General features: G+C 40.6%; 1 protein-coding gene across 1 annotated transcript; it reads right to left on the reverse strand.

Annotated features, from left to right (window-relative positions):
* Window positions 1-6,422: 6,422 nt before the first annotated feature.
* Window positions 6,423-17,215, reverse strand: LOC117389627 (ras-related protein Rap-2a). Its single transcript, XM_033987322.2, has 2 exons — window positions 16,277-17,215; window positions 6,423-8,757 (listed from the first exon to the last, which is right to left on the reverse strand). The coding sequence occupies exons 1-2, from the start codon at window positions 16,588-16,590 to the stop codon at window positions 8,520-8,522; spliced, it is 552 nt and encodes a 183-aa protein (XP_033843213.1). The 5' UTR covers window positions 16,591-17,215; the 3' UTR covers window positions 6,423-8,519.
* Window positions 17,216-17,242: the final 27 nt, after the last annotated feature.

Consider the following 17,242-nt stretch of genomic DNA (forward strand, 5'->3'; position numbering starts at 1 on the left):
TGAACAGTTTTCAAGTGTGTGTGTGAGAGTCCATAGACCATCACTAATCTCAACAGCACTGCTAACGAACAAGCCTGACAACACCCCCATAGAGAGTGAAGTAGAAGAAAGATCTTTTGAAAAATCTAATCTCATTTACCTGTTTTTTCTTTTGTTTTGTTTTTTTGAATTTTCCCAGCTGTGCATTAGGACTTAATTAAATATTTAACGCTAAATTATAAGCATAATAAGACATGCATAATTGTACACTTCATGCTGTGAGAGAAGTGGACTGGTAAATAAACTGAAATTAATGGTCTGGCAGCTGTCCTTGCTCTATTTTGCAATACATTTAAATCTTTAAAGGACATTTCATGCACTCTTCCAGCAGAGGAATCTTGTTGCTTATTTACCGATCCCCCACTACTTGCTGCTCTGTTACAGCTGCAAATTAGGCTGTGAAATCGACAACTCATGTGTTTCCATCTTGTTGCCATGACAGCATGTTATTAGGCCTGGTGACAGTCATAGCTTTGGGCTTGTTTGCTCGCTCCTTTGGCTTTCTGCACAACAGTTGGTAATATGAAAGGCAAGGTTTTTCAAATGTGGGCTGAGAGCGAGGAGCATGTTTTAGTGGCTCTGTCCTCAGGAGGTGCAGATATAATGCAAGAGGAGTCAGCTGAATACTCTGAGAAAGTGTTTTAAGTGTCTATCCTTTGGTTATTTTAGCATATTTAGCAAAAATCAGGACTGTACTGACACTGGTAATCCCATATTTACAAAAGATTTTCAAAACATGGAGTAGCAGCTTAGAACGGGCAAGTACTCTTATTTAAAGCAACACTATGTAACTTTATGGTGGTCGTGGCATGTCACCTGCATGGTTCCACGGAAACAGAAAGTTGAAAGCATACTTCAGAACATTCTCCAAGGACATAAATCAGTTTTATACAATACAGTGGAATTTTATAGCTGAAGGAATAACATTTCTAAAGCTCCAGGCAAGTAAGAGTCAGGTTTGTGGAGATGCAAGTCCAACACATGTTTTTCGGTGTAATAAAAACACCCAAGATCATTTTTTTTTAAAGTTTTTATTTTAATCTGTTTTTAGCTAAAAGGTTACACAGTGGGGTTACATGCAGCAGAAATTTAGTATATACATCCAATTCATCGTTGTCCCCACCCACCTCGCCCTTTCCCGTGTTCCCGTGTTTCACTTTCTCTTTTGCGATTGGCTGCATCCTCCTCCATCCTTTCCTCACGTTTATTTGCATGCTCTGCTGCTGTCTCATGATTGGCTAATTCCTCTGTATCTGCATTTTGATTGGTTGCTTGGTTCATATCTTTACTCTGATTGGTTGATTCCGTCCAATAGAGTGTGGACCCAGGTCTCTAATAAAGCCCTACCTTTCACATTTACATATAAAGTGGCTAAATATTCAGGTTCAAGGAGAAACATTGCCATTATCCTGTCAGAAGTCGCCTCTTATAGATAAAATCCTGCTTGAAGCATGCTTTGCTTATAGAGTTCATGAGGTTCTTGCTGCGCCTGAAACTACATATAGGATAAGAAATGACATAGAATAAAACAACAAAACACAGCAGCTGCAATGTAATAGTGACTCATGTAACATTAAAAAGGTGCGATGGAGGGAACAGCCCACGGGGACCACTCATTTCTCTATCCGTAAAGTGCTAAAGTGTCTGCCTCAGGGTTAGCACCTCAGAGTGTGAGATATGTACAGTGTCCTTGAGGAAAAAAAACCTATATCCAGATGATGTGGAGGCAACAGTTTACAAGTTGTTTACAATTGTTTTTTTCACAGTTATTTAGTTAATGTATTTTATGTGCAAGCGTATACTGCTGCTCCGCCTTAGCTACACACATTCCCTGGCAGTCTCTGTAATTAAAATAAACTTCATTTAAGAGAGTCAAAACCATTAGGGAATCATTGTTCTACTTGTGTTTTGCAAGTAAGCACAATCACACAGCGGCTCCGTGTTTCTGCCTTTGTTTTTCTGAGCGCTAATTCCCCCTTTAAGAGCTCAAGACACTATTGATTTTCACAATTCTTCAGGTCCTCTGGCTTCATTTGCACCGCCTCCAGACTGGGCCATACTGAGACTTTAATGCTCCAGTGATCAATGGTGAGATTAAGGGCAATTTGAGGCTTGCTTTGTTTGGTGTGGTCAATGGAATCTCCTTCATCCTCAAAAAGTCCTTGGCTTAGCAGGGGGTTCTCATGCAGCCATCCCGAGTGTAAATGTCCTGATGATTAGCCGCTGTATTCAGACTGGGAGGTAGAGTTTGGGTCGGGGAGGGGCGAGGAGAGAGTGACTCACCTCTGCGTCTTTAGTGGAATAAGAGGTTGGAACAAACAAGCAGGTGAGACTGAGGGAGTGTGTAAGAAATCACAGGGCCAAGCAAGCACCCACTGAGAACCCAACGCAGGAGGGTGCCTTGTAAACTGTTCTTGAAAATGTGTTCCTTTTTGTCATTTCTGAAGTTTATTTTCAAGTGAAATTCATTCAAAGTGAAGTTTCAGAATAAATTAAGCAGAACATTTCAGAAATATTTGCAGATAAGTAACTCCCAACAACTTCATCTTAAACAGTCGCCCCAGAATTATGATTAATAATACTTGGGAGTGAGTACTTGTGACAAACAGGTTGGGAAACACTGCAGGATAATAACATTAAAACTTTTATCAACCATGACTCTCACCAACTATAATTTTGCTGTTTCTCCTCCCAGTAAACGTGCTTAATTTTTTCTTCTCCACCCACTCTCTCTAGCTCATTTACGGTGAGCATTTGGCAATCTATTCTTATTAGCTGCTTCCTGTCGACAGCATTGTGCCGGACGATGTGTTTCCTCATACACAAATGATGCTGCAGGATATTCCCTAATGAAGCCCTTTGAGACCACCGGCGCACCATCAAGTCGTTCAACCCTCCTCCCCTCCGCCTCCCCCTCTCCCATCACTCCATGCTATAAAGTAGCTCTGCAGTACAACACATACAAGTGACAGGCAACATCAGGTGGATCTGAAGAGGTCCTCAGAGGAGCCTGCGATTCCACACATCCATTAATTGGTGATTTCCCCAACAGACCTCCACAGCATCAGCTGTTCAAAACAACAAGAGCACCTAAATAGAAGGCCAAAAGAAGCCATTTTGGATTATAGGAGCTGTCCCCATTTGAAGCAGTGCATCCAGAAGGTTGGTGGTATGATCCCAGCTTCGACCAAAGTATGTTTTGTACTTGTACTTGACATGTCACCCACACTATATGTGGTGTGTAAGTGAATGCAAATTTCTAATTTTATGAGGGCTCCAGTCTGACATCAGACTTTCAAAGGGGTACAACGTTTTTTTTTTTTTTTTTCCATTGTAATTTAGTTCCAAACACAGTGTCCATTGGGAGGGCAGATGATCTGTTGCATCCACCAATTTACAATAGGTCTGTGACTGTTCTTCCAGTTCAAATGAAATACATCTTTTAACATTTAGTCTCTATAATCAGTGTTTCACCTTTTGTCTATGTATGTCTTACTATTTATATAATTTTGGTGCACTTCAAGGCTATTCTTACATTTTTACTAATACTACTAATAAAGTGTGGTAACATGATTTTAACTGCAGTACAAATTTTCCCAGGATGCTTTCTGGTCTGCTTGATCAAACTTGAGCATGAATGACCTGCATAATGAGAATCACAGTGTCTCTTGTTTTCCAAGTGGGCTGAAATACGTCTGTTTGCTAAAGCTTGTGCTGTGTAAAGAATAAGAGATGATTCCTCATTTGTGTACCAATCCTCAAAGTGTATCTCCACAGACTGTTGGCAAACACACTGGCCACACAGGCATACAAATGAAGAGAGAAGTCTGGAACATTTTAAACATTTCTATTTCTATTGAATATGTTCTGAATTAGGATTTGAAAGTTTGATTGTCATGGAATCATGCAGGTGCAAAGTTACATTGTGTTGCTTTAATAGTGTAGATGAGGACAATGGGAGCATTTTGTTTCTTTTCCAGAGACACAGTTCAGGTTAACTGGTTTATAAACTAAGTCAGACAATTTTACTTCTTTGATTCAGTGAGTGATCTAAAGATTATAAAGCAAAATTGTCTTGGCAGAGGTCTTTTGAGAACACCCCTTATGTTGCAGGTTTTCATCTTCCTGACTGAGTCCTCTCCCCTGACAGGAGCAGACAGGAGCAGACCGGAGCAGAGACCCGGAGCGGTGAGGACACTGGCAATCTCACGCTGCCTTTCGATGAGGAGGACTTGAATGTAGATGAGGTGATGAAGAGTAACAGAGGGCCCAGCATCAAACACTCAGAGGTGGACACAAGGTCAACCTCATCTGCCGTGCAGCCTCTCTCTATTTGGGGCTGATTTGAGACAGATTGAGAAAGCAGTGTCAACACATGAGAAACTGTGAGTATATTTGTGTGGTAAAGGAGAGAGGGCAGATGGAGGGAACAGGTTATTTAGAGTAAAGTAGAAAGGCTGTCCTGTAAAAGTCAAATAATGGGTGTAAATAAGTGTACCTCCCTCAAAACACTGCAGTATTTTCATCTATTTTGAAAGATATGGCACTTCACTGAAAGATAATGCAAACTTCACTTTCTAAAAATGTTTAAAATTCAGGTTTTTCCATAAAATGTAATGCCGTGAAATAAAATCTTAAGCCACTTTGTTTAATAAAGTGGGAAATTCTGTATATGCATATGTATGTATGTGGATGCATGGCTATGTATACTTTAGGTCTATATTATGGATAAAATTGTATATGTGGTGTGCATATATACACTCACCTGAAGGATTATTAGGAGCACCATACTAATACGGTGTTTGACCCCCTTTCGTCTTTAGAACTGCCTTAATTCTACGTGGCATTGATTCAACAAGGTGCTGAAAGCATTCTTTAGAAATGTTGGCCCATATTGATAGGAGCATCTTGCAGTTGATGGAGGTTTGTGGGATGTACATCCAGGGCACGAAGCTCCCGTTCCACCACATCCCAAAGATGCTCTATCGGGTTGAGATCTGGTGACTGTGGGGCCATTGTAGTTCAGTGAACTCATTGTCATGTTCAAGAAACCAATTTGAAATGATTGGAGCTTTATGACATGGTGCATTATCCTGCTGGAAGTAGCCATCAGAGGATGGGTACATGGTGGTCATGAAGGGATGGACATGGTCAGAAACAATGTTCAGGTATTCCGTGGCATTTAAACGATGCCCAATTGGCACTAAGGGACCTAAAGTGTGCCAAGAAAACATCCCCCACACCATTACACCACCACCACCAGCCTGTACAGTGGTAACAAGGCATGATGGATCCATGTTCTCATTCTGTTTACGCCAAATTCTGACTCTACCATTTGAATGTCTGTCCAATTTTGGTGAGCTTGTGCAAATTGTAGCCTCTTTTTCCTATTTGTAGTGGAGATGAGTGGTACCCGGTGGGGTCTTCTGCTGTTGTAGCCCATCCGCCTCAAGGTTGTGCGTGTTGTGGCTTCACAAATGCTTTGCTGCATTCCTCAGTTGTAACGAGTGGTTATTTCAGTCAACGTTGCTCTTCTATCAGCTTGAATCACTCGGCCCATTCTCCTCTGACCTCTAGCATCAACAAGGCATTTTCGCCCGCAGGACTGCCGCATACTGGATGTTTTTCCCTTTTCACACCATTCTTTGTAAACCCTAGAAATTGTTGTGGGTGAAAATCCCAGTAACTGAGCAGATTGTGAAACACCTTTCTTTCCCATTCTGACATTCAGTTTGGAGTTCAGGAGATTGTCTTGACCAGGACCACACCCCTAAATGTATTGAAGCAACTGCCATGTGATTGGTTGATTAGATAATTGCATTAAGGAGAAATTGAACAGTGTTCCTAATAATTCTTTAGGTGAGTGTAGATGCAGGTATATGGGTATTTACATTTTTATGCATTTGTGAAACTAAGAACTGTGTGTGTGACAAAAACAAACAAAAGAACTAACTTTTTTGTTTTAGTTTAGCAATGAAATCCATTCTCTTCACCAAGCAAAGGTCTAAGAGAACTGCAATACTCAAGTCACTTTACAGAGATTTTATATTAGAGTCTATTTTTAGTTTATTCTTAAGTCAATTTTTTTTAAAAATTATTTTAAGCTATTTATATATTATCTTGTTTTATTGCATGTACCATTTTCCTTCTGTTCTTTAACTGTGCGGTGCAATACTGGAATTTCCCCACTGTGGGACTAATAAAGGCATATCTTATCTTATCTTAACTCCACGATATAAAATATGTTTGTCTTACCACCATCCACTTTGTAACTGTGAATAACGCCTCCACCACTCACTTGTTTACCCAGTAGTAAACTGTTGAAGGTAGATAGCATTATTTGTGTTTACACCAGTATGTGTGAGGAAGTGATGGCGCAGAGTCCCGTGTTGAACGCACTTTTATTGTTTGGTGTCAAATGTAACAGTGTCGCCATCCAGAGAGGAAATAAATGGTCACATTAAAAAAATAGAAAATCAACAATGAATATGGTCACCCGGGAGACGAATTGGTATCCAGGGGCAACATACTAGATATACAGTCCACAGTGTCCAGATCCAAAATGACGTGTTAGCTTTGCACATTTCCACAGCTCAGAATCATCTCAAACCATAGAAAGTCCTTTTGGAGTTTAGCCACGCGCATAGACCATCAACTCAGTCCAGTCAGGGTTTTCCACAGGAGCTGGCACTTTGCAGTACAAAATATTTACACTACTTTATATTCTTTAGATCAATGCTGTTGTCGTTTCTAGTACTTGTTGCTAAAATACTCTGGGCACATAAAAGATGGCTATGGCGAGGGCTGCCCCATTCACAGGCACACGTCGATAAATCTAAATTATCTCTTGCTCTTGAATAGATATAATTATCATTTTTAATTTAAAAAGTAAAAAAGTAACGTGTTTCAAGCATTCGTTTAACTGTGTTGATTTTATATGGAAAGTTGGCATTACTATACGTCATGTTAAAGGCCATAAGAAAAACAAAACAAAACTAAAAAAACACTGGTATTTGACTGAATAAATGTGGTTTAAACTACTTTTTAAAACTTTGTGTTTAGCTCATACAAACAATAGTAAAAATGAACTATTCCACAATACGCTAATTTATTGACATGTGCCTGTATTTTGAAGGATAAAAAACTGATTAAAAAATACATAAATGTGACAAATGTTGGCATCTTCACGTGTACAGTGTCCCGTTCCTCAATAGAAACAGGTAATGCTAGGTAAGAGATTCAAACACTGAAGATGGTTTTGTACCATCTGAATGTTCCAATCAACAATCTGCTGTCTGTCCAAAACATCTCACGATATGCACCAATAGACATCAAAAAACAAAACACTTTTTGTCTGAAGTTTGCGCTGATAAGAATAGAAAAATAAAAGGTACTTTCAGGTCAAGCATATATTAATAAATTATTATGATGATCAGAGTGTTATGAAAAAAATATTAAACTTAACTCAATAAAAACAGAGTGATTTTTTTTAAAAGATAGAGTATGTAGCCTGTGCTCGTACTAGTTTAAAAAAAGAAACTATAATCGCGACTGAACCTGGGTTGCCAGTGTCTTAACCTGCAGATAGAGGCACAGACAAGTTTTCCTCATTCTCAGTGTATGAACAGGCCTCATGTGAAAGCTCAGAACCTCCAGAATTCACTCACTGAGCTGCAAAGGCTGCACTAGCACTGATTAACAATTGGCTGCAGGTCTTGGGGTTTAAGCTCAGAGAAGGTCCTTTTATGTTTATTTCCAAAATTAAATCTGAATTACAAATTATCCATACCCGTCCTTTACGCAGTATATTAACCTAATGGTGCTACAAAGACTACTTTTATTAGCCAAAAAGAAGTAAACCCACAACCTCAAGACGAGGGCTGTTTCACTCTGTTAAAATTAAATCACCATTTTACAGAATTAATCTTTTGAAAAACTGAAATGATATTTTTCGAACAATGTCCCAATTTATTAATGTGTGCTTGTACCTTCAACCTTGGCAAAACCTAAAAGCGTAGAAAGTCTAGGGAAGCTCATTAAACTTGTTTTTGGCTTAAGATTCTACAACTGAATGCCTGATGTGATGAATGAGGTACTTTGGAAAACCCCATTAACCATTGCAGAGTGAAGAAGACACTAAATGGTAATGGTGAGTGTGGTGATGACTGCTAAAAATGTCCCCACTGAAAATGGCAACAAACAACAACATAAGGCGAGGGCATGTTCCTTTAGACTCTATTTCTTTTGTGGCGTTTCTCATTCAAAATGTGTCCACCGCTCATACCATTTATCATTGTGTCACTTCTGATTTTATGCTCCGTAGACCTAAAATCCATTGCGTTCAACCGTGAATCCATCCTCCTTGTAATTGGCATCTGCATGTGTGTGTGCATGTCTAATTGCAAATATATTCCTCCACTGCTGCTGCTGCAAGACCCAGTCAGTTCCTCTTTGCAGCCCACTGTCCAAAGGCCCAGAGGCTATTGTATATTACAGGAGGAGCAGCAGGGGTCGTCCTTGTCGGGCTGGGCGGCGTAGTCCATTTGCCGCACGATTTCGGCGAACAGTTCGTCCACCATGGTTTTGCTTTTGGCTGAGGTCTCCATGAACGGGCAGCCCCACTCCTCCGCCAACGCCTGACCCTCACTCGAAGATACCTCCCTCTCGCTCTCCAAGTCCACCTTGTTCCCCACCAGGATCACCGGAACCTTCTCATACCTAAAACACACACAGATATGTAAGGGGTAAAATAATAGAAAAAATAAACACATTTTACATTTAGCTTTTAAATTGATGGGCAGTAGTGGCCCAAAAGTTGTTAATTCAATCTCATCTCTGTGCATCAGCGCATACTGTTGTTATGTCTTTGGGTAAAACACTTGTAACTGTAAATGTATAAATGTCATGTGAGTGATTGAAGATGGTCAGCGATGGTGTAGTAGTCTCACTCCTTTCTGTTCTGTCTTCTGTCTCACTTCCAGAGCAGCTGTGGTATAGAGTGAATGGATTATCACATAAGTGAGAGGTTTGTCAAGGTTGTAAAGCACAATAAAAATGCAAGTTATTGTGAAGTGACTGTGTCCCACAAGCTGTAATTCCCCTGCTTATAAAAATAAAAAGTAAGATTTACAATTTGCTGTTAAGTATTGTTTACAAAGTCAAAAGACATTTACACAAATTTAAAAAAGCCTTCCACGTAAACATGGAGTAAAAGACTGCAAGTGGGCAAGCTCTACATGAGTCTTTATAAGCAATCCACAGCCTGGATTTGATTTATTACTACTCAAATGCAAACATGTGAAGTTAAAAGTAAAATTAAATATGCAATCATTCTTGAAAGAACCTTGAGGAATGTTTTTGCAATAAAATGACATTATTTTCTATAAAAGGTATCTGTTTTGATTGCAAATAAACGTGACATTTTATAACCCATTGAAAAGAGCAATTTCAGAAACATCTGTTTTGAAGGGTGAAAATTGCAGACGGCTCGCTGTGGGCGGAGGGCCAGAATGGAAAGAAAAATATGTATCTACTTCTGTGACACTGCGGAGGAAACTAAAACACATCAAGTTCTCCGAGGGAGCAGGCGGTCACAGGCCTTCTCACTGTGTGGTCATCACAAAAACACCACGAACCAGGAAATGGGACTCTAAAGAGGGATCAACAGGGATAAAGATTCAAAGATTTGTATCTTATTTTGAGCACTCTGTTGTTTAAAGCCAGTTTACATGGCACCATTTATAGCACTCACCTACAAGTCCATCATCTTCAACACTACTAACATCAACAGAATTATCCCTCTTAAGTGAAATACACACTGCCTGGCCAAAAAAAAAAGTCGCCACCTGGTTCAGGGAGCATGAGACATCATTTTCACACATGGACTGTCCACCACAGAGTCCAGACCTTAACCCCATTGAGAATCTTTGGGATGTGCTGGAGAAGGCTTTATGCAGCGGTCAGACTCTACCATCATCAATGCATCTCAGTGAAAAATGAATGCAACACTGGATGGAAATAAATCTTGTGACATTGTAGAAGCTTATCGAAACAATGTCACAGCGAATGTGTGCCGTAATCAAAGCTAAAGGCGGTCCAACGAAATTTTAGAGTGTGTAACCTTTTTTTTGGTGGCGACGTTTTTTTTGGTCAGGCAGTGTAGTTTAAAATGACTACAAACTCAGTTACTGCCCATACAACACATAATAACATCATAATAAGGAACAATTACAGTATAACACATAGAATGGAAAAAATGTGCAGTCTATTACTGTTTCCTTGACCTGCACTTAAAAATACCTTTATTTTTAACCTACCTTTGAACCACGCTTTCAAAATTTGAGCCGATGAGTCCTGGTATTGTCATCTTGGAATATGCCCGTGCCATCCAGGAAGAAAAAATCATTGATGGAATAACCTGCTCATTCAGTATATCCAGGTAGTCAGCAGACCTCATTCTTTGAGCACAGACTGTTGCTGAACCTAGACCTGATCAACTACAGCGACCCCACATCATTTGCTTAGTTAAATCCAGGTGGCGACTTTTTTTTTTGGCCAGGCAATGTAGAAGGGTCATACATTAGGGAAAAAATCTCAATTGCCATGGTAACAGGTACACAGAGATGGAGGGGGTCTCCTAGGGTCAGGACCAGCAATTAATGAACTGTAAGTTGCTGAGAATAGCGACAACTTTGATCCACCCATTAATATATAATGCACAGTCCACTTTAATCTTAGCTAGCCCAGACTAGGTCAGCACCTGGAAGTGACTACAGCATGATCTCAAAATCTGTATAATGGTATAACTTTGGCCTGGTCCAACCATGCTCCTTTTTGTATTAGCATGTATTCTAGATGCAATTAGAAAAAGAAAATCTTCTATTGGTGGGGCGAACAGACATAGAGTCAGAAAAGCAATACACATGACACTAGCAAGGCAATCTCAAACCACAAGTGTTTGCATGTTCTCTCTGTGTCTCGGTCAGTTTCCCCTGGATACGCTGGTTTCCCTATCAACCTAAAACATACAAAAAAGAAATCAATCCTTAAGTTAAATTAATTTAGTTCTGACCAAGTCAAGCTATGGAGCTAGGTCCCTGGGCACTGCACTGGCACAGCTCCAGACAGGTGGCCCCAGCGACATTAAAGGATGTTGCTTACTTTATTTTACACAAAATTGAGAGAAAAAGTAAACAAATACATGGTAGCCTAATGTGACGCCTCTGATACAGAGAAACTGCATGGAGTTAGTCAGCCTGCAGTAAAGGTCTGCATTTAGCCCTAACCCACCTTCCACCTTTACTGCAACAGCCAATTATACAGTATCCAAGAAAATAACCCATAGATGGATGGCAATAACCTTCTAAGGGAAGCCACAATGTTCATTTAGGGGGGTGGTTCCATTTTTGGAGGCGGTAGTTATGGTCTCCTCAAGTCACAGGGAAGGTTGTGGTAACATAAAAGTACAGTATTTTACAAACTAATGCTGGAGTGCTCTGAAAGATGCTCAGTATAGTACTACTACTAGTGGTGTATGTTACATGTATGCAACAATTTGAAAAATATATGACAAATGATCAAATCTGATGTGATAGGAATTCCTACAATCACTTGAGGTACATATGTGAAGACTTTTGAGCATAATGGCTACATATAGGTCTTTATGCTGTCGGCACTACTTGAGGTGAGAGATTAAAACAACCAATAAAATGTCTGAACAATAACAGATTTAACAATATCAGATGCAAACTGTGAGCAATGTTGTACAAGTTTAAAACACAGAAGAGTCCCACATCCATATTAGTCCATGAGACTGGTGGCACTGAAGCACTGCACATCCATCCCAGCTCTCCCAGACACACTTATCTATAATGCATAACACCCCAGCTCATAGGCCTCTGACACAAGACGCTTAAAGAGAAGAGCTAAAATCTGCCCATGGCAACATCAATGTTGAAACAAGCATCTCCCAATGAATGCAATGATAGAGGGCAATTTTAAGAACTACATTTTTAATGAACAAGCAAACAGATTTTTAATGTAGAACCTGCAGATGATCGACAAATATTGCCCTGTGAGGTCTGAACAGAAAATCTACAAGTGCTACATTCTGAAGATGATTCTACAGATGATGTTTATACAGAGCAATGTAACTGGTTTACTTATGAGGTTATACCTTTCTCTTTTTTCCAGACGGGGCTATGCAATTACTTTCTCATACTTTCTTCACATCTCAGTGTATGCTTGGAAGGCAACTAAGTACCAAACATCTGTTCACTTCTTTAAAAGTCCCACAGAGCAGAACTCTGTTCCCTCCCCTGCTCTAAAAGGAATACTGCATTAACATTAACATCTAAAAGATTTAAAATGTATTTATCCTGTAAGGCTATTACTACTGATTATTCTGCCAATCGATAATCTGACTATCATTTCTTTGATTAAATGAATAGTTATTGGGTTGTACATATGAAGTTTTCAAATTATAAATACATAATGTTCAGACAAAATCCTGTGTCATTTTTATGTAATTAGCCTACACTGTAACTTGAGTCATGAAACCTCTTCTCTCAGCACATGGCATGTTTTGGAGTGTCTATACTGATGATAATTATTTGATTATTAAACTAGTTGTCCATTACTTGTGATTATCCAGTTACTTGTTTCAGTTCTATTGTCCTGTCTATGTTGTCCATACTGAACAGATACATTATATTATTATTATTAACAGTGTTACCTTATCAAACATGCAGTAACTTATGTTTGTAGTATTTTGTATTTTGTTTGTGCAGCACCACAGACTTCCTTTTCTGCAACATCAGCAACTTCTTCAAAACATTGAAAATATATACATCAAAAGCTAATTATAAAGCGAGCCTATAGAGGTGTAATAATATAAAAAGTAAAAAGTATATTGTGGTTGAGTTAAGGTAATACACTTGGTTTGAAAAATGCATATTCGCTGTGTTTTGAAGAAAGTGCCCCGAAAGCACAACTGCCTATCATGGAGAAACATCCGGGCTCCCTGGAGATCCACATTTTCCTTCTGAGCCAGTCGGATGGGGCTGTCAGCTAAAGCAGGAATGCAAAGAGGCAAGAGACTTTAAAGTGTGCACTACTGGGATTCAGGGACCCTTTATGGTCATAGGGTCTGAGAGTAGTAAAGGTATAGAATGTGGCCAGAACATTCAATTGAGTACCCACAGACTGTATAAAGAAGTGGACTAAGAGAGTATGACGTCACCCGTAGAGTTCTGCTCCAGTAAAATAAAGCTCATTGAAGTAAAGAGCCACTCCAGAGCCAGGCTGTTGAAGGTAACGCCCCTTTCCGGCCGCACTGCAGGGAGTTGGTGCTTCGCAACGCTGCCAATCAAACCTGTTACTAATGCTAGTCAGATCGACCTCTGGGAAAGAAGGCACCTGATTTGTCTGTTATTAATGTTCATATCTTGATTTAAGGACACAACAGTGAAATAAAAACACCAGGATCATATAGAGAAGGTTAATACGAACATTTTAAGACCAAAATGACAAGCCTGACAGCAGCAGTTACAGAAAGAGGGTCAGTCATTTTAAATGTATTATTATTTATTATTTAATAGATGGAGCCGGAAGTGCGCCCATGATCACTTCCTATTTGGAACGCAGCGGCTAACAGGTTAGCTACGTCTATTTATATATACAGTTTATGTGAGCACCACACCAAACTTGTTACTAAACGTAAAAGAAACCTAAAATCATCTCAAAACAAACTTAAGCTAAAACAAAGTCCTGTTTGTATACACTGCCAAAAACATGCAGGAGGGTCGCCTCTCCCAGATCTGACCTGGAACTTGGCCCACTTTTAATGCTATACATTGCAGGCAAAGAAATAAGCCGGTGGTGGACCCTCTACCAGAAAGGTTACATTGTGTACCTTTAAATACCTGCAACTACCTATTCTAGCCTAGCAAATCACATTTCACTTTAATATCCAATGTACTGCCCTTTAGTCATAAAACACAGTATCCCATGTGAACAGTTACCAACAGAGCAGCTGAGACATGCGGGTGATGAGGTCCCCAGTGGATATGAGTGGACAAGGGCATAATCATGCACCAGAAGTCTGCCTCTGCCACTCACTGCACTCTGTGATGGAGAGTGACAGGGTTTAGAGTGAGCCCAATACACAGGCACCTCTCTGACCCACCTGTACGAGGATATGCTCATGACAGGTCAATGTTATTCCAGCACTAACACAATACTGAATGAAAATATGCTTTGACAACAGAAGTTCTGTGTTCAAAAGGTGCTATTGCTATACACCAAGACTCCACTCCCAAGCCGGGCAGGGGCCTTTCTGAGTGGCGTTCCCTCTCCTTTTGTCTGGCTGGATTTTCTCCGGGTACTTCAGTTTAAGTTATCAACCTAAAACATGTGCAACAAGTAAAATCCTCCAGCTAAGGTTGTCCTTATCATGGCCAGCTCAAGATCTAGAGATGCATCTCCTGGCACTGCACTATGATCGCTCATGCTCCTGACAGGTTGCCCCATGGTACTGAAGGATGTCCGAAATTCAGACAAATGGGAAAAATGAAGTACAATATTGTTATTGTGTTATTGGGCAAGACAACTAACCCATCTGAAAAATGAATGGATGATGGGAAGTGGTTGAAAAGGGCGTAGATTAGAGTGGTAGTCATGTCTCTGTTAGACTGCTCTTGTGTTGCTACTCAAAACATCCTGGAAAATATCAAAATCTTGTATAGGATAAACCATTGGTTTCAGCCTTCATTTCAACCTTATCTCAAAAGCATGTATTATTATAATAAGGGCTGTAACCATTCAATGCCAATAACATTCTGCTATAATCACCATAAATGATATATTATGGGTACTATGAATGGATACATATTGCATTGTGAACCTCAAATGAAACTCATTTGCATTTTTTAAGAAATTTGACTTTTTCTGTTCTTTATAACTGATGAAACTATTATAAATTATTTTAAATGATTAGACTGATAAGTTCACATGAACTGATATCATCATATTAGTCGTTGTCAGGGATGTGCCACTGTGGCAGACAAGACATTATTTGGGGAGACGGTGCTGTGAATAGGGACATGCCCCAGGAGATTATAAAACAACTTTTTTAGTGAGCACAGATGTTTGTCGCAGTATTGTGTTACAAATACTATATGTATTAAGTATGATTTTTTTTTATATTTCATAAAGGAGGATGATAACAGTGTGATATTTATAAATTGCATGTGTGACACTAAACAATAGCATAATTTGTGTGTAGTGTGAAGTCTGCTGTGAGAGTATGAGGAATTTACATACAGTAGGCCAATAAACACAGCCTCTCAGCTCAGATGGGGAAACATGTTGATTTTGACCCCATTCTTTCAAACAAGCACAAACACACGTTTACAGAAGTGAACAGAATGTCACTTTAATTAATTATTTTGAAGAATTGCTGTTGTTGTAGCAAAAATATCTTTAATGATATTGTGACCTGATCCTTTAGTGTTGTGAGCTTACTGAAAAATAAAACTCTAATAGAAAGTGTGCAGTGTGAGCACCCATCTGATGGGCAGACAGCAAAGGAGCACCAGAAACATGACGCATGAGAGCCTGAGCTAACCTCTGCCATGTATCAATCCGATCACGTGACTTTGTGTGTCTGGCTAACTGCAGCCGACACTACAGACTCATCTCACTCAGCAATCTACTGGATTGTACCACTGTGTTAATTAAAACATGGCTCCTCTTATGCAGAGGCTGGTCTCAGGCATGTGTGCTCCCCTTCAGTGTACAGTGATGCACTGAGCTGTGCCTCTGCAGAGCAGAGCCCTGGGTATTCCCAGCTTCTTTCACTCAGGTTGCAGCATCCACCAGCAGACACTTTAGGAGGCTATAGATTCATGGGATGTGGATAGTGGTGATGTGGGTCACCATTTGAGAGCTTTTGCTGTTCCATATTGGCCTGCATGAGGTTTGCATTTGTCACTGCAGTGACATTGAGAATAACAGCAGGATTCAGGCACAGTAAGTGCATTGTTAGACTAAAGGACACAGTAATGCACTATATTATTACAGTATTGTTATAGTATAGTATGCACTGAGAAGCACACCCTTCCCACTGAGACAGTTAGATGAGGCCAAGGCTCGTCCTCGGATTGCAGGGCCCCAGAGGACAGCCTGCTGTGTGGAAATCTGTTGTCTGAATGAATGACTGTTGTTTTGTTTGACTGACCTTTTGACTCTTATGATCTGGTCTCGCATGGGCTTTATGTCCTGAAAGCTCTGCTGGTTGACCAGGCTGTAGACCAGAATGAACCCTTGTCCGTTTTTGATGTACAAGTCCCGCATGGAGGCGAACTGCTCGGTGCCGGCGGTGTCCAGGATCTCCAGGACCGAGGGAGACGAGTCCACCTCGATCTCCTTGCGGTAAAAATCCTCTATAGTGGGGTCGTACTTCTCAATGAACGTCCCGGTGACAAACTGCACGGTGAGGGCGGATTTTCCGACCCCACCGCTGCCCAGGACCACCACTTTATACTCGCGCATTGTGGATGAAATAAACGTGGTGCGGTTTCATCAATCTCCACGCGTCATTGAAAGAAACCCCGAATGCTCGTTTTTACATTCACCACTGGCAGCCCATTTTGAACAGATGGAGAATAACAGAGTTGCTTGCCGCTGATCAGCAATGGCAGAGCACAAAGAGTCGCTGCCCCAAGATGGATTTCATTGTAGAAATTCTCCCATGCAGGCCACACACTGACAGCTACACGGACACCAGGAGGACCGCGACTGTCCCAAACGCGCACGGCGAGCTGCTCAAATACGACTCAACGTTGAGGATGTTGGCTTTCATCTGCTTAGCTCACCCTTCTATCTGCACGAGGAAAAAAACAAACTTGCTCCATCGAGGACAAACGCTGGGATGGCCACAGGAACGAGCGCTACGAGCGAGACGTGGAGCTGAAGGCCGCTGCGTAAAAACAGCTCCAAAGCAAACTAGTAGCACACTTGTCCGGAGAACTTGCGTCTCTTTGTTTCGCCATCACCATCTCTGCCGTGGCGCTGCTCCTGCCAGTGCAATCCAAGTCGCCATACTCTCGGGTGGAGACACACGGCTGATACTGCGAAACCAGCCGGTCCCCACTCGGCTCCCGTACCTCCAAAAAAAACGCGGATCCTCCTTTCGTCAGATAGA

The sequence above is a fragment of the Periophthalmus magnuspinnatus genome, chromosome 21 (genome assembly GCF_009829125.3).
Source record: "Periophthalmus magnuspinnatus isolate fPerMag1 chromosome 21, fPerMag1.2.pri, whole genome shotgun sequence".
NCBI classification, from domain to species: domain Eukaryota; kingdom Metazoa; phylum Chordata; class Actinopteri; order Gobiiformes; family Gobiidae; genus Periophthalmus; species Periophthalmus magnuspinnatus.